This window comes from Pristiophorus japonicus, chromosome 8 (assembly GCF_044704955.1).
Source record: "Pristiophorus japonicus isolate sPriJap1 chromosome 8, sPriJap1.hap1, whole genome shotgun sequence".
Classification (NCBI taxonomy): Eukaryota; Metazoa; Chordata; class Chondrichthyes; family Pristiophoridae; genus Pristiophorus; species Pristiophorus japonicus.
Window position 1 is genome coordinate 108022375 of NC_091984.1, and position 19216 is coordinate 108041590.

Genomic DNA, 19216 nt, shown 5'->3' on the forward strand with positions numbered 1-19216 from the left:
TGTATTAATAAAGCTTATAGTTCCGAAAGTTCGAGATTAAAAAAACTGTATTATATATTTCATCGTATTCCTCAAATAGCCCAGAATGATTACTTTGATACACAAAAATATTTTCAAAACCATAGAATAATCATGTAGGCATTGCAGAATAGATTGTTGAATGACAATTTGTGTCCTTATACTTTTGAGAACCTTTTTTGTTGCACTTTGGCTCGCAAAGAGGCCCGTTAGCAACTCTTTTGGTCAATAGGATAAGACAATTAACACCTGGATCAAAGCCCCTGCATTCCGACTAATCTCCAGATCAATCAACCAAGCCGAATCGAATGCAGGGTATAGCTGGTTTTTGGACTGCATTACTTTGAAAATAACAAATTAAAACATGCTCTACATAAACACTAGGCATTTTCTTTTGACGTATATCGTGCCTGCATTGGATGGGGTTTGCACATCTGAGTTCAAAAAGCCCAGACAGAGATGCAAACAGGGATCCAGTACATAGATCTATGAATCTTTGGAACCTTTACTGCCATCCTCCAGCAGTAACTAATGCTGCCACTATACTTGCCTATCCGCACTAATCTGTCTCTTTAGTGTGCTTGATGCGGTGTTAGATTTGCCACAGAGATTAGACAGACTCTACACTTTCCCCCCTCATTCATTTGAATGACACCAGTGTGTGTGTACAGTGGTGGTTCTCTGAAATTTGGAGAAAGCAAGTTTGTATGCCTAGTATCTGTATCAAGCACTCCTAGCTGTAGCATGGTTAGATGTAGAGTAAAACCCCCTTTTCACCACCTCAACAATGGAAATCAGCAGCTATCCCAGATCAACACAGCGCACCGGTGTGACATTACCATTATTATACCAGCTATCTGGTGGCCTCTCTGAGATTGCTGGTTAGTCAGGGACAATTCTGTGCTGAAGTCCCATGTTTACTTGAAAGTAGATTGAAACTGCTCAAACTCATTCACATGGAGCCTCTACAATCAATGAAGATGTAAACACATTGGGCTGGATTTTTGCTTGACTATAGCCTCAGTTAGCGGCTAGAGGGGGCGTTAATGCGAGCGTTGGAGCTTAGCGACCGGGCGTGCAGCTTTTAGCGTCCCGATGGGAAATTCATTATAGGCTCACCGGGGGCGCAAACCATTAGTGCCTGGCTGCTGATGATCACTCCGATCCTGACGTCAGTCCTGGTGCAATGCCCACACTTGTGCCCAGTTCGGTAAATTAGTTGCGGCCGCCTCATTTAGCGACCGCCAATAATCAGGGGTGTTAAATGGTGGCTACTTAAAGGGATGAGGAAATGCTTCCCTCGGAGCTCACAGTCTTTGCAACGTTTACACAGAGCATGGTGCGTGAGCCTCCGAGTTTGCAGCGGCAGACAGACATGACAGGTCAGCGTTCGAAAAAGTGATTTGCTAAACTTTGATGGGTGCATTATTATGCCGCTAGCGTTGCATTCTACATGCTCTATCAAGATGGCGTCAACAGAGAAGGGCTGTTGGCCATGTCGGCGGCCGAAGGAGGAGAGCCCCTCGATGGTGCAGGAAGCCATACCCCCCACGGCTTCACCGGTGGCAACGCTCATTACCTGGACCTGTCCGAGGAGCAGTGTGTCAGAAAGCTGCGCTTCCAAAAGGAGGTTGTTACAGAGATATGCCATCTCCTGGAGGCAGACCTGCAGCCTCACATCAGCAACAGGACTGTGCTGCCCATCGCAGTGATGGTCACGGTGGCCCTCATCTTCTATGCCTCCTTCCAGGCTGCATAAAGGGGTCATATGCAGTGTCTGACAATTTGCAGCACATCGCTGCATCCGCGACGTCACACAGGCTCTCTACATACGTAGACTGGACTTCATTATTTTCCCAAGGACCAGGGAGAAACAGCATGAGCGCGCATGTGGCTTTCCCAGGATAGCGAGCTTCCTTAGGGTGCAAGGGCAATTGGCTGCACGCCTTGCGAGCATCAATCCAGAACGCAGAGGTATTCAGAAACAGAAAGGGATACTACTCCCTAAATGTGCAACTGGATTGTGACCACACGCAGCACATCCTCGCAGTCAATGCTCGCTATCCTGGAAGTGCACATGACGCCTTTATCCTGCGGGAGAGCACTGTGCCTCAACTGTTTCAGCCACCATGGCAAGGCTGAGGCTGGCTGCTCAGGGAGAAGGGATATGGCCTGGCCACCCGGCTAATGACCCCCCTCCACAACCCCACCACAGAGCTGGAGGAACGCTACAATGCCGCCACCCGCAACATCATAGAGCAGACAATAGGGCTGCTGAAGCAGCGATTCCGATGCCTGGACCGCTCTGAAGGCAGCCTTCAATACTCCCCTCAACAGGTCTCACTATTCGTTATGGTGTGCTGCATGCTGCACAACTTGGCCATTATGAGGGCCCAGGGCTTGCCAGTGGGGATCACAGGCCCACCTCAGGAGGAGGGGGAGGAGCAGGACCAGGAGCCTGGCGATGCCCCAAATGTCCAGCAACACGACGAGGACCAGCAGCAGCCACGGAGGAGGCAGCCTGCCAACGTTGGTGGTGCCAGGGCTATCCAACGGCGGTTAATGAGGGAGCGCTTCGCTTAAATGGAGGTAGCTGAGGGATGCAGCTAATAACGATGGTGCATTGTGCCATGAGAATGTCACATCTCCGTCACAATTGAACAATCTGAAGGAAACGGTTCAACTGGCATTTTATTTGGCAAACTTGCCTCAAATAACCCCAAAAGCCCCACACCCTCCAATAAAACACAACAGAGCACCCGCCCCTTCAAAAACCACAACAGATGCTGAAACTTAGCAACATATATACATAGGTCCAATGGGGACACATTTACTTAATGGGTCTTCCGCTGGCATTTCCCACCCATCTGCCTCACCCCTCCCTCCCTCGCCTTCCGCTCCTCCTCAATGGGTCCTCAGTGCTTGCAACAAGGCTGCTTGAGGGCTGCTGTGTGTCTGAGGAATGGAGGTCAGATGTCCTAGCATGATGCCCTGGACCAACTCTAGGCCTGGAAGGTTCGGCTGCTGACAGCACCGCCTGAGAATGGGTGGCACCAGTCTTGGATGGCTGGGGTGCAGACCGCAGCAGGTGCAAAGGCGGAATGGCAGTAGTTGGAGCTGAAATGATGTGCTACTGAGAGAGAACATCAGGTTCCATCTCGACCGACTGGCTGCCACTCCCCCGGGGCACAGCCTCAACATCTGGAGCAATCTGTTGGAGCGCAGATTGCTGGCCTACTTTGGGACCGTTACCTCCCCGTTGGACTGATGGGGACCCAGACACGATGGCAGCAATCAGTGCTTGCATGGCATCAATTTGACTCTGCGTCAGAGCACACAGTGCATTAATGCCACTACGCACTGACGACATGGCAGGATGCAGATGTAGCGTGGTCTCGGCCTGTCATTCAATGGCTACTGCCACGTCAGCCATGGCCCATACCATCATATCTGGGACCCCATGGGCACTTCCGGCATCCATCATCCATTAGAATCTACCAAGGATGGGCTTGATGGGCTGCTGAGACGCAAATGCAAACGTTGAGGCGGCCTCCACCACACTCAAAGCAAGTGCATCCACACTTGGTGCGATCCTCGCCAATACACCCATTAGCTCACAGTGCATCTGCATTGACTCCCTGGATATAGCCTTCAAGTCCAGGTGCTCATCTGCTGTCTGTGAGCACGATTCATCGGCCGACTCACCCTCCGGAGAGCTGGCCCCCAAGCTTCCCTCGTGCTGGGCGTTGCTGCAGGTTACTGGGGCCAGGAGCCTCAGATTCATACAACCCCGGGAAGACGGCCTCTTCCGCCAAGGTGGTTTCCCCACTCGCTCCCAATGAGGACGTGTCGCCCTGTCCCGGCACACGGCTCTCCACCTCCTCCTCCTCCTCTTCCCCGTCATCTGCAGACGTCCACTGACGGGCAGGCTGCCGCTCTTCCGGCTCATCATCTGTAAGCACAAAGCAACAGAAGTGCGGTTATCAGCTGGGAAGGGGGCACGAAGGCAAGATTGCAACATGTTGTAAGGCATGTGGCTTCAAGGCTAAGGGGACTCGCATAAAATGCCCATCTCATTCACATACCGTCACTGTCGAGTGGGGGCTCTGCCTCTCCACCCTCCACTGCCACGGCTGCAGTGCCCATGAGGATGGACGCTCACTCTTCCACCTCGATCAGGTCCTGGAGGTAGGACTCACCTCTGCCCCAACGATGTAGCTCACGCATATTGTGTGCGAGTTTGACCTGCAATGACAAAAACAAAAAGTTTATTGGCTGTGTAGTTGCTGGTGTGCTACATGTACTCGCGAGAATGATACTTAAAGAGTTGATGGTGGATAGGCAATGGCAGACATTTAAAGATCACATGGATGAACTTCAACAATTGTACATCCCTGTCTGTCGTAAAAATAAAACGGGGAAGGTGGCTCAACTGTGGCTAACAAGGGAAATTAGGGATAATGTTAAATCCAAGGAAGAGGCATATAAATTGGCCAGAAAAAGCAGCAAACCTGAGGACTGGGAGAAATTTAGAATTCAGCAGAGGAGGACAAAGGGTTTAATTAGGAGGGGTAAAATAGAATATGAGAGTAGGCTTGCAGGGAACATAAAAACTGATACACTCATAATAAAGGATGAAACTGAGTACTGTGAGCAATGAGTAAGTGTGACCTTAGCTCCTTTAATAAGACTCCAGAGTGCAGGTACCGCATGGGTGACCTGCTTATATACAGTACTCCCAAGGGATGCTAGGATCCCTTGGGACTCCAACAGGTAGGCCCTCTGGTGGTGGTGTGATACAGGTTTCAAAGGGTTAAATACATAACATCACTCCCTCGTAAAGTTAATAGTACACTTATTTACAGGGTGAGACGATCTTGGGCTTTGCGCTCCCTTGTCGATCGTCTCGGTACAAATGCGGGTTTGGGTGAGTTGGTTAGTTCTTCACTGGGCTGCTGGGCAGCCGGCCTTGCCGGGCTGCTGGGGATGGCAAGTTCGGCTTTGCGGTCAACCATGATGTCGGTTGTCACTTGTGTGTGTGTTGGAGGGTCAAAGTTGGTGGTGTCTTCTTTGGATCTTCTTCATAGCTGTTGGTGAACGGCAATTTGATTTGGTCCAATGTTTTCTGCACGTTAGTCCATTGGCCAATTTGACCTGAAACACCCTACTCCCCTCTTTGGCTATGACCGTGCCAGTGAGGCATTTGGGATCATGTCCATCATTGAGTACAAACACAGGGTCATTGACCTCAATATCACGTGACCAATTTGCGCGGTCATGGTACATATTTGTTGATGCCGCCTGTCCTCCACATGATCATGGAGATCAGGGCGGACAAGAGAGAACCTTGTTTTGAGCGCCCTTTTCATGAGCAGCTCGGCTGGGGAAACCGCGGTGAGCGAGTGGGATCTGGTGCGGTAGCTGAGCAGTACTCGGGACAGTCAGGTCTGCAGGGAGCCTTCCGACACACGTTTCAAGCTTTGCTTGATGGTCTGAACTGCCCGTTCTGCCTGGCCGTTGGATGCGGGCTTGAACGGGGCAGATGTGACATGCTTGATCCCATTGCAGGTCATGAATTCCTTGAATTCAGCACTGGTGAAACACGGCCCATTGTTGCTGACAAGGACATCAGGCATGCAGTGCGGGGCAAACATGGCTCGTAGGCTTTCGATGGTGGCCGTGGATGTGCTTACAGACATTATTGCACATTCAACCCATTTTGAATAGGCATCCACGGCAACCAAGAACATTTTGCCTAGAAATGGGCCCGCATAGTCCACTTGGATCCTCGACCACGGTTTGGAGGGCCACGACCACAAACTTAGCGGTGCCTCTCTGGGTGCATTGCTCAGCTAAAAGCAAGTGTTGCACTGGCGCACGCATGACTCTAAATCTGAGTCGACGCCGGGCCACCGCACATGGGGCCCAAGTTTCCACAAGAAAAAAAACGGGCGCCCCTCCGAGCTGGGCGCCCGTTTTTCATGCCTAAAACGGCGCCTAAAAAAATCCTCGGTATTCTCCACCTACTTACAGGTCCTCTGGCCCTCGGCGCAGCCAGCACGAGCTGTGGGGGGGCGGAGCCAGGTCCCTGCGCTGAAAACAGTGCCGGGACCTCTGCACACGCGCTCTACAGTCGGCAATCAAGTGCAGTAGCTCCAGGCGCCGAACTGTGTGGGAGGGGCCCGAAGCACACAGCCCCTAGCCCTGGCCCAATGGCCTCACTGGGGCTGTGTGAATGAGGCTCCTCCCACGGCCAGCTCCTGCTCCCCGCCCGACCAGACCCGACACTCGCTCCCCCCCCCCCCCGACCAGACACCCGCTCCCCCCGACCCGAGACCTGACCCGACCCGAGACCTGCTCACTCCCCCCCCACCGAGCCGACCCCCGCTCCCCCCCCCGACCCGACCCGACACCCGCTCCCCCCCCCGCCGCCCCGACCCGACACCCGCTCTCCCCCGACCTGACCCGAGAACCGACACCCCCCGCCCCGACCCGACCCGAGACCCGCTCTCCACCCCCCCCCCGACTGACCCGACCCGCGCTCCTGTTCCCCGACCCGACCCCGCCCCCCCCGCTCTCTCTCCCTCCCTCTCTCCCTCCCCCTCTCTCTCCCTCCCTCTCTCCCTCCCCCTCCCCCTCTCCCTCTCCCCCTCCCCCCTCTCTCTCTCCCCTCCCCCCTCTATCTCTCTCCCCCGCCCCCCTCTCTCTCTCTTCCCCTCCCCCCTCTCTCTCTTCCCCTCCCCCCTCTCTCTCTGCCCCTCCCCCCTCTCTCTCCCTCCCCCCCCTCTCTCCCCCCTCTCTCCCCCCCCCTCTCTCCCCCCCCTCTCTCTCTTCCCCCCTCTCTCTCTCTTCCCCCCCTCTCTCTCTCTTCCCCCCCTCTCTCTCTCTTACCTCCCCTCTCTCTCTCTTCCCCCCCTCTCTCTCTCTTCCCCCCCTCTCTCTCTCTTCCCCCCCTTCTCTCTCTCTTCCCCCCCTCTCTCTCTTCCCCCCCTCTCTCTCTCTTCCCCCCCTCTCACTCTCTTCCCCCCCTCTCACTCTCTTCCCCCCCTCTCTCTCTCTTCCCCCCCTCTCTCTCTCTCTCTCTCTCTCCCCCCCTCTCTCTCTCCCCCCCCTCTCTCTCCCCCCTCTCTCTCTCTTCTCCCCCCCTCTCTCTCTCTCTCTCACCCCCCTCTCTCTCTCTTCCCCCCTCTCTCCTCTCCCCCCTCTCTCTCCTCCCCCCCTCTCTCTCCTCCCCCCCTCTCTTTTTCTTCCCCCCCTCTCTCTCTCCTCCCCCCTCTCTCTCTCCTCCCCCCTCTCTCTCTCCTCCCCCCTCTCTTCCCCCTCCTCTCTCTCCCTCCCCCCTCTCTCTCTCCCCCCCTCCCCCCTCTCTCTCCCCCCCTCTCTCTCTCTCTCTCCCCCCCTCTCTCTCTTTCCCTCCCCCCCCTCTCTCTCTCTCCTCCCCCCCTCTCTCTCTCTCCCTCCCCCCCTCTCTCTATCTCTCTCCCCCCCCTCTCTCTCTCCCTCCCCCCTCTCTCTCTCCCTCCCCCCCTCTTTCTCTCTCCCTCCCCCCCCTCTCTCTCTCTCTTCCCCCCCCCCTCTCTCTCTCTCTCCCCCCCCGCTCTCTCTCTCCCCCTCCCGCTCAGCAGCACGAACGGCTGCAGAATTCTCCCTGGCTGAGCACTTTCACACAGGTAGGAAGATGGTTTATTTAATCTTTTCTTGGCTTATAAATGTTTATTCAGGTTGGATTTATTTGTATAATATTTGTAGAAGTATAAATAAGGATTTATTGTCGAATTTAATGAGTTCCCCTCCCCCCACCCCCCACCTCGTTCTGGACGCCTAATTTGTAACCTGCGCCTGATTTTTTAATGTGTAGAACAGGTTTTTTCAGTTCTACAAAAATCTTCACTGGCTCCATTCTACTTTAGTTTGGAGTACATTTTCACTGTGGAAACTTTCAAATCAGGCGTCAGTGGCCGGACACGCCCCCTTTTGAAGAAAAAATTCTGTTCTAAACTAGAACTGTTCTACCTGACTAGAACTGCAGAAAAAAAAATGTGGAGAATTGCGATTTCTAAAATAGTCCGTTCTCCATCAGTTGCTCCTAAAAATCAGGCGCGAATCATGTGGAAACTTGGGCCCATGGGATCTGGCTATGGCTTTCATCATTGCAGTGCCTGGGTGGGTGCTGTACAGCTCACAAATGAACTCATCTCTGCCTTTCTTGGGCAAGACCACGCGATTACCCCACAACAGACAGTCCGCCTGCAAGAACATTTCGTCTTTGTATATGTGGAACGGCTTAATCTCCTCCTGCTTCTCCGCTGGGATGCTGTACCAGCTCCCATAGAGGACACAGTTTTTTACCCAGGACAGCAAAGGATCCTGGCTGGTCCAGGTCCTGATCTGGCGGGCTGTAACGGATGACTTTTCATTTTCGAATGCATGCATTACCATGAGCAAGTCTGCGGGCTGTGCCATTTCCACCCCGGTGGTGGGCAATGGTAGCCGACTGAGAGCATCAGCGCAATTCTCTGTGCCCGGTCTGTGGCGGATTACATAGTTGTATGCCGACAGCATGAGCCCCCATCTTTGGATGCGGGCAGAGGCATTGGTGTTAATCCCTTTGCTCTCAGAGAACAGCAATATGAACGGATTGTGGTCAGTTTCAAGCTCAAACTTGAGGCCAAACAAGTACTGGTGCATTTTTTTTACCCCGTAAATGCACGCTAGAGCCTCTTTTTCAATCATGCTGTAGGCCCTTTCGGCCTTGGACAAACTCCTGGACGCATAAGCGATCGGTTGCAAAATCCCCGATTCGTTAGCCTGTTGTAACACACACCCGATCCCGTATGACGACGCATTGCAAGCTAGCACTAATCGTTTACACGGATTATACAGGACAAGCAGTTTGTTTGAACACAACAGTTTTCTGGCTTTCTCAAAAGCAGCCTCTTGAGAATTCCCCCATACCCAGTTGTCTCCCTTGCGAGGTAGCACATGTAGGGGTTCTAGCAGGGTGCTTAACCCAGGTAGGAAATTACCGAAATAGTTAAGGAGTCCCAGGAACGACCACAGCTCCGTCATGTTCTGTGGTCTCGGCGCGTTCTTGATGGCCTCCGTCTTGGCGCGGTGGGTCTGATGCTGTCTGCTGCGATTCTTCTTCCCAAGAACTCGACCTCTGGCACCAGGAAAACACACTTCGAGCATTTCAATCTGAGTCCCACGCGATCCAACCGACTAAAAACCTCTTCCAGATTCTTCAAGTGCTCATTGGTGTCCCGACCTGTAACCAGTATGTCGTCCTGGAAAACCATGGTGCGAGGAACTGACTTTAGCAGGCTCTCCATGTTCCATTGGAAGATTGCCGCGGGCGACCGAATCCCGAACGGGCATCTGTTCTAGATGAACAGACCTTTGTGCGTGTTGATGCAGGTGAGGTCTTTCGAAGACTACTCCAGCTCCTGCGTCATGTAGGCCGAGGTCAGGTCCAACTTGGTGAACGTCTTCCCTCCAGCCAGGGTCGCAAATAGGTCGTCTGCCTTGGGTAGTGGGTACTGGTCCTGTAGCGAAAAACGGTTAATCGTTACTTTATAGACCCCACAAATTCTGACTGTGCCATCCTCTTTAAGTACCAGGGCAATCGGACTGGCCCACTCGTTGAATTCCACCGGCGCGATGATGCCTTCTCGCTGCAGCCTGTCCAGCTCAATTTCCACTTTCTCACGCATCATATATGGTACCACCCGTGCCTTGTGGTGGATGGGTCGCGTACCGGGAACCAAATGGATCTGCACTTTCGCCCCCGAGAAGCTTCCAATGCCTGGCTCGAACAGCGATGGGAATCTGCTCAGAACCTGTTCCAGCGGACTTTTCCCAGCCAGCTTCTGCCAAACAGTGTGGGGCCATCCCCTGGCACGATCCACAGTGGGAGATCGTGTACTGCTCCATAACAGGAGACTTTGACTTCTGCACTGCCAATTACAGGGATTAGTTCCTTGGTGTAAGTCCTTAGTTTGGTGTGAATGGGGCTGAGCTTGGGCCTGTGCATGGCAAATGCAGTATAATGTGGATAAATGTGAGGTTATCCACTTTGGTGGCAAAAACAGGGAGGCAGAATATTATCTGAATGGTGACAGATTAGGAAAAGGGGAGGTGCAACGAGACCTGGGTGTCATGGTACATCAGTCATTGAAAGTTGGCATGCAGGTACAGCAGGTGGTGAAGAAGGCAAATGGCATGTTGGCCTTCATAGCGAGAAGATTTGAGTATAGGAGCAGGGAGGTCTTGCTGCAGTTGTACAGGGCCTAGGTGAGGCCACACCTTGAATATTGTGTACAGTTTTGGTCACCTAATCTGAGGAAGGACATTCTTACTATTGAGGAAGTGCAGTGAAGGTTCACCAGACTGATTCCCGGGATGGCAGGCCTGACATTTGAAGAAAGACTGGATCGACTAGGCTTATATTCACTGAAATTTAGAAGAATGAGAGGGGATCTCATAGAAACATATAAAATTCTGATGGGATTGGACAGGTTAGATGCAGGAAGAATGTTCCCGATATAGGGGATGTCCAGAACCAGGGGTCACAGCCTAAGGATAAGGGGTAAGCCAATTAGGACAGAGATGAGGAGAAACTTCTTCACTCAGAGAATTGTGAACCTGTGGAATTCTCTACCATAGAAAGTTGTTGAGGCCAGTTCGTTAGATATATTCAAAAGAGAGTTAGTGTGGCCCTTACGGCTAAAGGGATCAAGGGATATGGAGAGAAAGCAGGAATTGGGTACTGAAGTTGCATGATCAGTCATGATCATATTGAATGGTGGTGCAGGCTCGAAAGGCCGAATGGCCTACTCCTGCACCTATTTTCTATGTATCTATATTTCTATGTTTCTATGTAATATGACAAAGTATACATATCTGCATTTCATCCTGCGTGGCATCGCAAAGTGGATGTGTGAACGGTGGGTCTGGGGCACAAGCAACCACCAGTATGAGGCTTAGACGTGTGACCGCATGTGAAGAGTTAAAAGGTGCTGTTAGGTGGGCTCAGGCTGAGTAAGGAGCTCGAAGGTGAGAGACGCTTGGATGGGCAGGGCATGTCTGGTGAGGCGATAGCGAGGTCTCGGGCTGGCTTCAGCAAGGAGGAGCATGGCCTGGTGGACATAGAGAAGGGGCAGGCACTGCAAAGTCTTTATATTGTGTGAGACAGTGAGGTTCACATGAAGGCATTGGAAGGTGACTGGAAAGAGTACTCACCCTAATGACCCTAGTAAGGTTGTTAAATTTATTGCAACATTACATTGCTGTTGTGGCTACCATGTTTCGGGCTGCAACGTGCTGTGCACCTCCCTCCACAGCCTTGTCAGAACCCTAGGCAGTGGCCTTCATCCCCCTGCAGGCTGGAGGGCATTCCAGCGACTCTGTCTCCAGCAAGGCATCAAGGGCAGTGGGCGTGAAGCAGGGAGATAACTGGCGACCTCCTTGCTCCTCCATTTTTGTGCTCTGATGAAACTGTGGCGCTGGAACTGTTCACGCACTAACTTACCTTGCCGCACCTTTAAGACACGCATTTTTATGAGATCTGAATCGGACTTTGGCGCATGTGCAATGGGTCCACAAAATTTACCGACCAAACTTTTGTTATTGCCCCCTCAGCTCTGATGTGCAACGGCTGATTTATCACCCCTGTCAGCTCGTCGACTGATTCTGATGAATTTCTGGGTGGGAGGCGCAAACTTTCTCAAGGCGCTAAAAGTACAGCCCCACCTGTATTAACGCCGCAACAGAGGCGCGACCAAATTCCTCCCCCATTATTTTGGATGAGTATAGCAAAAAGCAGTATTGTTGAAATCTAGCACTGATTTGGATTTCACCAGTTTGACAAACGTTGTGTTCTTTTAAAGGTTGGATTTTCCAAATTTGCTACCCCAGCATGTGTGTTTTGGAACTTCAGTCTCCAGTAAGTACCCTGAATTTTTCACATTGCAGACTAGTGGATTCCATGTGTATTTAACCAGGATAAGAGAAGTGTCTCATAATATTCGTCCATTGACCCTCCCCTTTCCCTTTTTGCCTGTGCTTTCCTGAAGGTGGTTATACATACTAATATCTGATTCTGTGAGTGTTCACTGCTCTATATAGTACCTTCCCCAAATGGTCAGGGTATCAAAGTGTCGGCAGACGGTTTGCATAGAGGGCAATGCTGTCAGAATATGATTTCCTCCATTTGCTAATGCTGGTGAAAAAATTGCTTTGAGAATAAAGCAGATTTTCCTTCCAATTTTTTTCCTGTCATTAGCAAATGAGGGAAAATATACTCCTCCAATCCAGCTGGGGTTATTGGATATCAGGCCAGAGGAGGAACCTAGGTTGACTTTTCCCCTTTCTATCCAATAGGCACTAAGGTAGTTAGTAGTGCCCTTCCCTTGAAGCAGAGATCAACTGACTTAGCATTGACTTGGGATTAAACCTGGGTCCCTCCTGATTCTGTTCCAAACTGGGTAATACATTTATTTACTAATCTTCTTAATAAAGTATCGGGTACATTTCTATGCTAGCTATTAGTTGATGCAAGAAATGTCTTTTCAAAATATATATCTGCTTCCCAGTTAACCACTAATTTAATAAAGCATCTGCTTGATTCAGAATGCTTGATTCTTTGAAAGCTTTAAGCGAGATATTTTTGCAATATTTATTTCAGAGCTGGGCATTATGCCGGATGGTCAAACCAAGGTTGCCAAGTGATCCAGTTTGAGTCCGAGATCACGATCTGCTTTTGTAACCATACAACCAATTTTGCTGTATTGATGCAGTTCACAGAAATACAGGTAGGTTTGCAATTAAGAAAGGTGAATGCATGTCTCCTTCAATCAAAGAAATAGTCCATGGAGATTGTTTTTCCATTCTGGCGTGCTTATTTGAGTAATGTGTGGGAACTTGACTCAGTATCCCCTTTTCTCACCTACACTGAGTCTGGTGTGAACCAATCTGGATTAGACAGAGTGACTGAATAATTGAGATGGATGTGTGATAAGACTGACTGGAAATGGTTTTTCACATTGGAAACAATGTGGAGCTTGTGTGCATATATCAGTGTTCAGTTGAACATTTGCTACACTGAACCAATAAAGCTTTCCTGACAATCCAACATAACCTCTACCAATTTGACATTTTTCACACATATCCATGAGATTTCTCTGCGTGTGACATACTGATTGACGTGGCTGGTTGTGAGTCAAAATGCTTGCTGCATAGAAAAAAGCAACAAAGGAATAATTTTATGTTCCCACATTAAATGAAGTCAGAACCAAAAATGAAAATAAATGATGATGACACCTAGTGTCTGTCATATGCATGACATCACTTAACTTTATTTGCACAAGTGCATTTTTTTAATAAGACTGTTTGAAGTTTTAATTATCTTTGATGCACAATTTCTCAGCCCATATGCCTACACTCATTACACATACTAAACGCTTTCACATGAGACTAGTCAGTGTAAGTTTTTTTGAACGGTCCGAAGATTGATCTATCTATAGTAAAAATACTGTTTTCAATTCACAGAGCTTTTCTCCTTCAATTTTTTTATTGAGATGTGCCACATTTGTATACTTTTTTGGGTCATGGTATGTTATAGGTTACATGGCACTTGCACATACGTATGTTGAGATTGTACAGAGTTCTCTACAGATTGGGGCTTTAGGTTAAGCAAGTAAGGAGGATGGTTTGGGGACTTTTTTGAGCAAGGCTTTGGCAGTGTATGATCTATGAGGGTGTTTAGGGGGACAGTGAGATGTGGGGCTAACCCACTCATCAGATGGTCCCAACCTCCCTTTGGCTGTGGGGTATGGGGCAAGATTGTGATAAAGTGGCTTTTGTAATGCAGCATGCATTATATGTACTCTTCAATGGGCTTAGCTCAGATAAGTGTTGTTGAATCTAAAACTACATCTACTGTAATGTATTTCATCAAATCAACAGTGTCCAACGACATTTTGTTGTTATGTTTTATACAGTGGGGTTTGGAGACGGAGATGATCTTGAATAAATTGACATTCATTGGATCTGGAGCCTCCCTCTGTGCCCTAGTGGTGACCTTGACTCTATTCACAGTGCTGGAGTAAGTATGTTATTGGATTTGCTGTCTTATAGATACTTTGAGACGGACTGTTAAATTAAAAAGTGTTTAGTGTGATCTGAGAATGTTCGCATGGTGTGAGAAGATCCCAAGCACAATTACTGCTCCTTCACTACCAGTGCAACTTTGCTCTACAATGGCAGTAGGACCAGATTTATGTTTCCTTAAAGTGACAAAGAAAGTCAAATAATTATAAATTTTGTCTTTGTTGAAATCTCTAGTATTCCAAAATCTGACCGAACCTCCATTCACAAGAACTTGTTTGTCGCTCTGATTGCAGCACAGGTGGTGTTACTGAGCAGCGACTCAGCAACCAACAGTAAGGTATGTTAAGAGTGTTGGCCTTTATAATACTACAACTTGCATTTACATAGCGCCTTTTACTGTAGAAAAACATCCAAAGGCACTTTACAGAGGCGTAGTAATAAAATAAATGCGGTATTCTTGGTAGCTGAGCAGCACAGTTACAGCCATTAGTGGAGGCACAGGCCTGCAGTATTACTGCTTTGCAGCTCAGCACTTTTGAGAATAAACACCGAGACTCAACAGTCTATAGTGTTTTTCAATACCGCTTTGAGTCCATGGGTTTGACATTTGCAGATCGTGCTCAGTAATGTTCAGAGGTCCAAAACCACGGTGTTACTTTGGCCTGTGGATCAGTTTGAGGCAAAGGCAGTCCTTAACATTTGGGATGGAAGCTTAAGTCATTAACTCTTCGCTAAATGATTTTCAGTAACCTATCTGTTTTCAAAGGAAATGTTCTTGCCGTGAGCTTATGATATATTGTGTAGTGTAATGATCATTTTTGAAGAGGAAAGAATTATTAATAACTGACTATTTCACCTGAAATATTTATTATTATAAACAGTCATAGAAGAAGAACTTGTATTTATATAAAATCTTTCATGACCCAAAGCACTTTACAGCCAATGAAGCACTTCTTGAAGTGTAGTCACTGTTGTAATGAAGGAGACACAGCTGTCAATTTGTGCACAGCAAGGTCCCACAAACAGCAGTGAGACAATGACAAGAATCATGTATACTGCTTGACTGCTAACAATTGTAGTGAATCCAGTATTCTGACAATAGACCAACATTTGATTAGAAAAGGAATTGCGGAGGATAGTACTTGTATCACGTTTTATGATGCTGATGTTTTATATGTTGATGTGGATGTCAGTTTATGTTCCTATTGTTGACATGTTTCTTATTTAACATGTATTTGCAATGCTGAAAAATCACAAAGTAATGCAGTAAAAATGTCATGAGGAATCTTTATTAATGTAGTACAAATAAAATAAGAAAATCTTAAAAATAAAAATAGTTTAAAAACTTTACTCCTGCCCTGCCTGCATTCTATTTCCCCCATTTCTGTTCTATATTCCCTCTTTAATTTTATTTCACATTTTATCTTGAAGAGACTAACTTGGAATTTGCGGTTGTAATGATGGTAAAACTGTCAGCACTCACTGTCATTACTGTTTAAAACTGACAGCAATTTCTGGCGTCCGCACATGCGCAGTTAAACGCAGAAAGCCGGAAGTTACTGTCAGTAATGCCTGCGCCTCTACATGGTGTGCTGTTGCAGTCTTTTCAGATGTAATTCAACACAGAATCAATGATTTGATGTGAACTTCAACTTTTTATGTACTATTCTTGCTGTAAAAACCAATGAAAATGTTAAGCCTTGTTTGATCAGAAGCAACTGAGTTTTTAATGGTGTACTAAGTCATAAGTACTGCTGACCAACCTCTCTGACCCTGAAAAACTAATTTTACGAGTGTGGAGTCTCATTCCCTAAGAATAACATTTAAACATTGCATGATTAAAATTAATTTTTATATTTTTTTCAAAGTTTGTTAATGATAGTTCAACCTTCCCCTTAATCCCATGTGTATGTCCCAATCTTTATTTCACTTTCTGTACAATGATTAAAATATGAATTCTAATCTCCGCTTTTTACTTCCTGCTTTGCTATCTGTGAGAAATCTATAATCTGATTGGCTGATCAGCCTGCTTGCTGCCTGCGCTATTGCTGGATGGCACCAAATTCAAAGTCACATCAGAATAGATGAAAAGCTTTAGAGCTCACTCAGTCTTTTTAGGCAGCTTTTTTCAAGACTAGTGGCGAGCGCTAAATCTGGTCCAGTATATAATAGGCCAGATTTTACCATTAAAAATAACAGTGAGGTTAATGGCGCTCAACATTATTTATGTGCAAATTGGACAGCAACTTCCAGCGAGCGCACATGCGCAGTTAAATGAAGTCCTGAAATTGTTGTCTGAGATACACTGCTTCTACAAAAGCTAAGCGAAAATAGCATCTCGCCATCTGACTCACCATTCAGATACATTGAATGGCGTGAAGTTCTTGTACTTACCAGAAAAAGTTAGGGTTTGTCCATTCCAGTCTAAGTACCCTTTTACTGGCGTGGTAAATCGTAATTACTGCCAAACAACCTCTCTGGCACTGAAAATTCTTAATCCAGTCTTTGTTTTTCCCTCTTTATTTCGATTTCTGTACCTGATTTGAAATTAAATTAAATATTTTACATGTCACTTCCTGGTTCAGATTCTACGTCGCTCATCAACGATTCTTCAATCTGATTGGTTCAGGAAACACACATGTGCTTACCCAGTTTACACATGTCCCAGATCCCCTGTAGAGGGCACTATGCTTTTTTTGCTGGTTGAATGACAGCAACTTGCTGTGCAAAAGCCCATAGAAGGTCTATGGACAAGTGTGAGTCTAATGAATGGCTGGTGCCATTTGTTTGCTGTTCAGAGCAAAATCCGACCCAATACAATTTTTATTTTAGATTATTCTTATTTATTTTAAAATCTCAACATATCTACTCTTCCAATCCTGTGCTGTCTCACTGCCCATTTTGGAACATTTTGTGATCTACATCGGAATCTCTGATTGGCTGAAAATTGATTTCAGAGGTCAATTCGTCAGCCAATAGAATATTGAAGTTTAACCTGGCTGCCCGATTAGAGGAACTGGCTTAAATTGATAAATATTTTTTGGGTTGGCACTGGGCACTCCAAGTACTTGATGAGGTAATTTGCTGGTGCCCTCAGAGCTGGACATACCACAATGAGGTACACAATGGCAGTAAAGGGTTCCTTAATCTCCAATAAATTGTGGGATGTATCTGAGAGATGATACCTAAATCCAAAACAGACAAGTACAAATGGAACATTGGTACGCAGATCACGTGATAGAAATGCAGCCATGTGACTAGTTTTACAGCTGGTTCTAGCAAAAAATGGTATGTAATATCTAAAGTGTTAGAAAATTATCTAAAATGCTTACAGATACTAATAACGAGAGCGCTAATCTATTGCATCTTTTTCTAGACTGCCTGTACTGCTGTTACCGCACTTCTGCACTTATTCTTTATGGCTGCTTTCGCATGGATGATGGTAGAGGGACTGCTTCTCTGGAGTAAGGTGGTCACTGTCAATTTGAATGAGGAACGGAGAATGAAATATTACTATCTTATTGGCTGGGGTAAGTCACTTGAAGACTACACATACTATTGAAACGATAGTTTCCAAATTTCGGTGCATCAGTGATGCTCCCATGTTTTGCTGAAGTACATGACACTGTTTTAGAAATGCCCAACTTATGTAAAAAGTGAGCTGCAGTTTGCAATTGATACAGACGTTTATCTAAAAATTGCCATATAGGTTTGCTTTCAACTTTATCTTGACGGAGACAAGTCCCCAGCTCCTTTTAAGTTTGAAGAGTTCAGGAGGACGTAAAAATTGGGAAAGAATGTAGTTTTTCCCCAAACTCTTGCAATACTTTTGCAATTACTGAGAATTCAGATATTCAATTCTACATACACTACAACTTTGTGAATAACAGGGAATAACAAAATAAATGTATTAATGCACATACAATATTGTTTTCTTAATCATAGGTTCTATCATAGGGAAATGGGATTTTAATTTGCAATGGCATTACTGAAAATTCAAAGATAATGTTTGTACATGAGTTACAGTTCTATTTGAGTAGTTCATTAACAGCGAGTTGAGAAGGATCTGCCCTTGATACAGTTGGGTGGTATGATGTTCATTTGAACTAGTTTAGTGCATCAAGTCAGAATGGTGTTGCAGCATCTTTTTTTCATACAATTTTGGTCATTAACTTTCGTCATTGTGATTATCTTCTTCTTCTTGGACTGCCCCGTGGAGTTGAGGATGACTTGCTTCCACACTAAAATTAGTTCTAGGGTGACTGAGGAGACCAATTCAGGTCCCGAACTTCATTTTAAAGGGTGGAAGATGCCTGTGCGTGAATTATTTTAACGTGGGGTGGCCGTTGCACACCAGCTACCACACGGCCTTGACAGAGGAAGCGCTTATAGATCGGGGATGCCCAAACAATGTCCTGTGGGCCACTTGTGGCTCATGAGCCCTGACAATCTAGCCTGTGAAGGCCACGCAACTCAGCTCTAATTGTGTTTATTTCTAACTCGCTGGCTTGTCCTGTTTGAATTTAGTGGGCCTGAAGATTTGAAGATGATTCTTCTTCGTGTTGTCACATTGTTGAATAAATTCTAAATCAGAGCACCATAATTTTAGTTCTGCAGCTTGAGGTATATGCGTTACCTTTTGCATATATGAGAGGCATTGAATTAAACTTAATATGTGATTCACGACTTTTAAACAGTTCATGAAGACAGAAAGGTTGGATACTCCTTTGGGGGGTTGATGCTATTCTTGCTGGAGACACTGATCTCAGAATCAAGGTGAGCAAGCGTAGAATGACATCACAATGAGTGACTGCATGAAGAGTCATGTTGCGCAAGTGCGGAATCATCATCATCATCCTAGGCAGTCCCTCGAATCGAGGAAGACTTGCTTCCACTCTAAAAGTGAGTTCTCAGGTGGCTGTACAGACCAATGCAGGAATTACAGTGTTTGCAACAGGTGGGGCAGAGACTGGTTGAAGGAAAGGGTGAGTGGGGAGTCTCGTTTGTCGCACGCTCCTTCCGCTGTCTGCGCTTGGTTTCTGCATGCTCTTGGCAATGAGACTCGAGGTGCTCAGCGCATTGGCATTAC

General features: G+C 47.3%; 1 protein-coding gene across 1 annotated transcript in view; it reads left to right on the forward strand.

Moving 5' to 3' along the window:
• The window catches only part of LOC139268144 (adhesion G protein-coupled receptor D2), a 490127-nt gene that overhangs the window by 65682 nt on the left and 405229 nt on the right, over window positions 1-19216 (forward strand). Inside the window, exons 12-16 of the mRNA XM_070886179.1 lie at window positions 11907-11962; window positions 12704-12830; window positions 14019-14122; window positions 14362-14464; window positions 17504-17657. Coding sequence (XP_070742280.1) covers window positions 11907-11962; window positions 12704-12830; window positions 14019-14122; window positions 14362-14464; window positions 17504-17657 — 544 coding nt within the window. The remainder of the gene's footprint in view (window positions 1-11906; window positions 11963-12703; window positions 12831-14018; window positions 14123-14361; window positions 14465-17503; window positions 17658-19216) is intronic.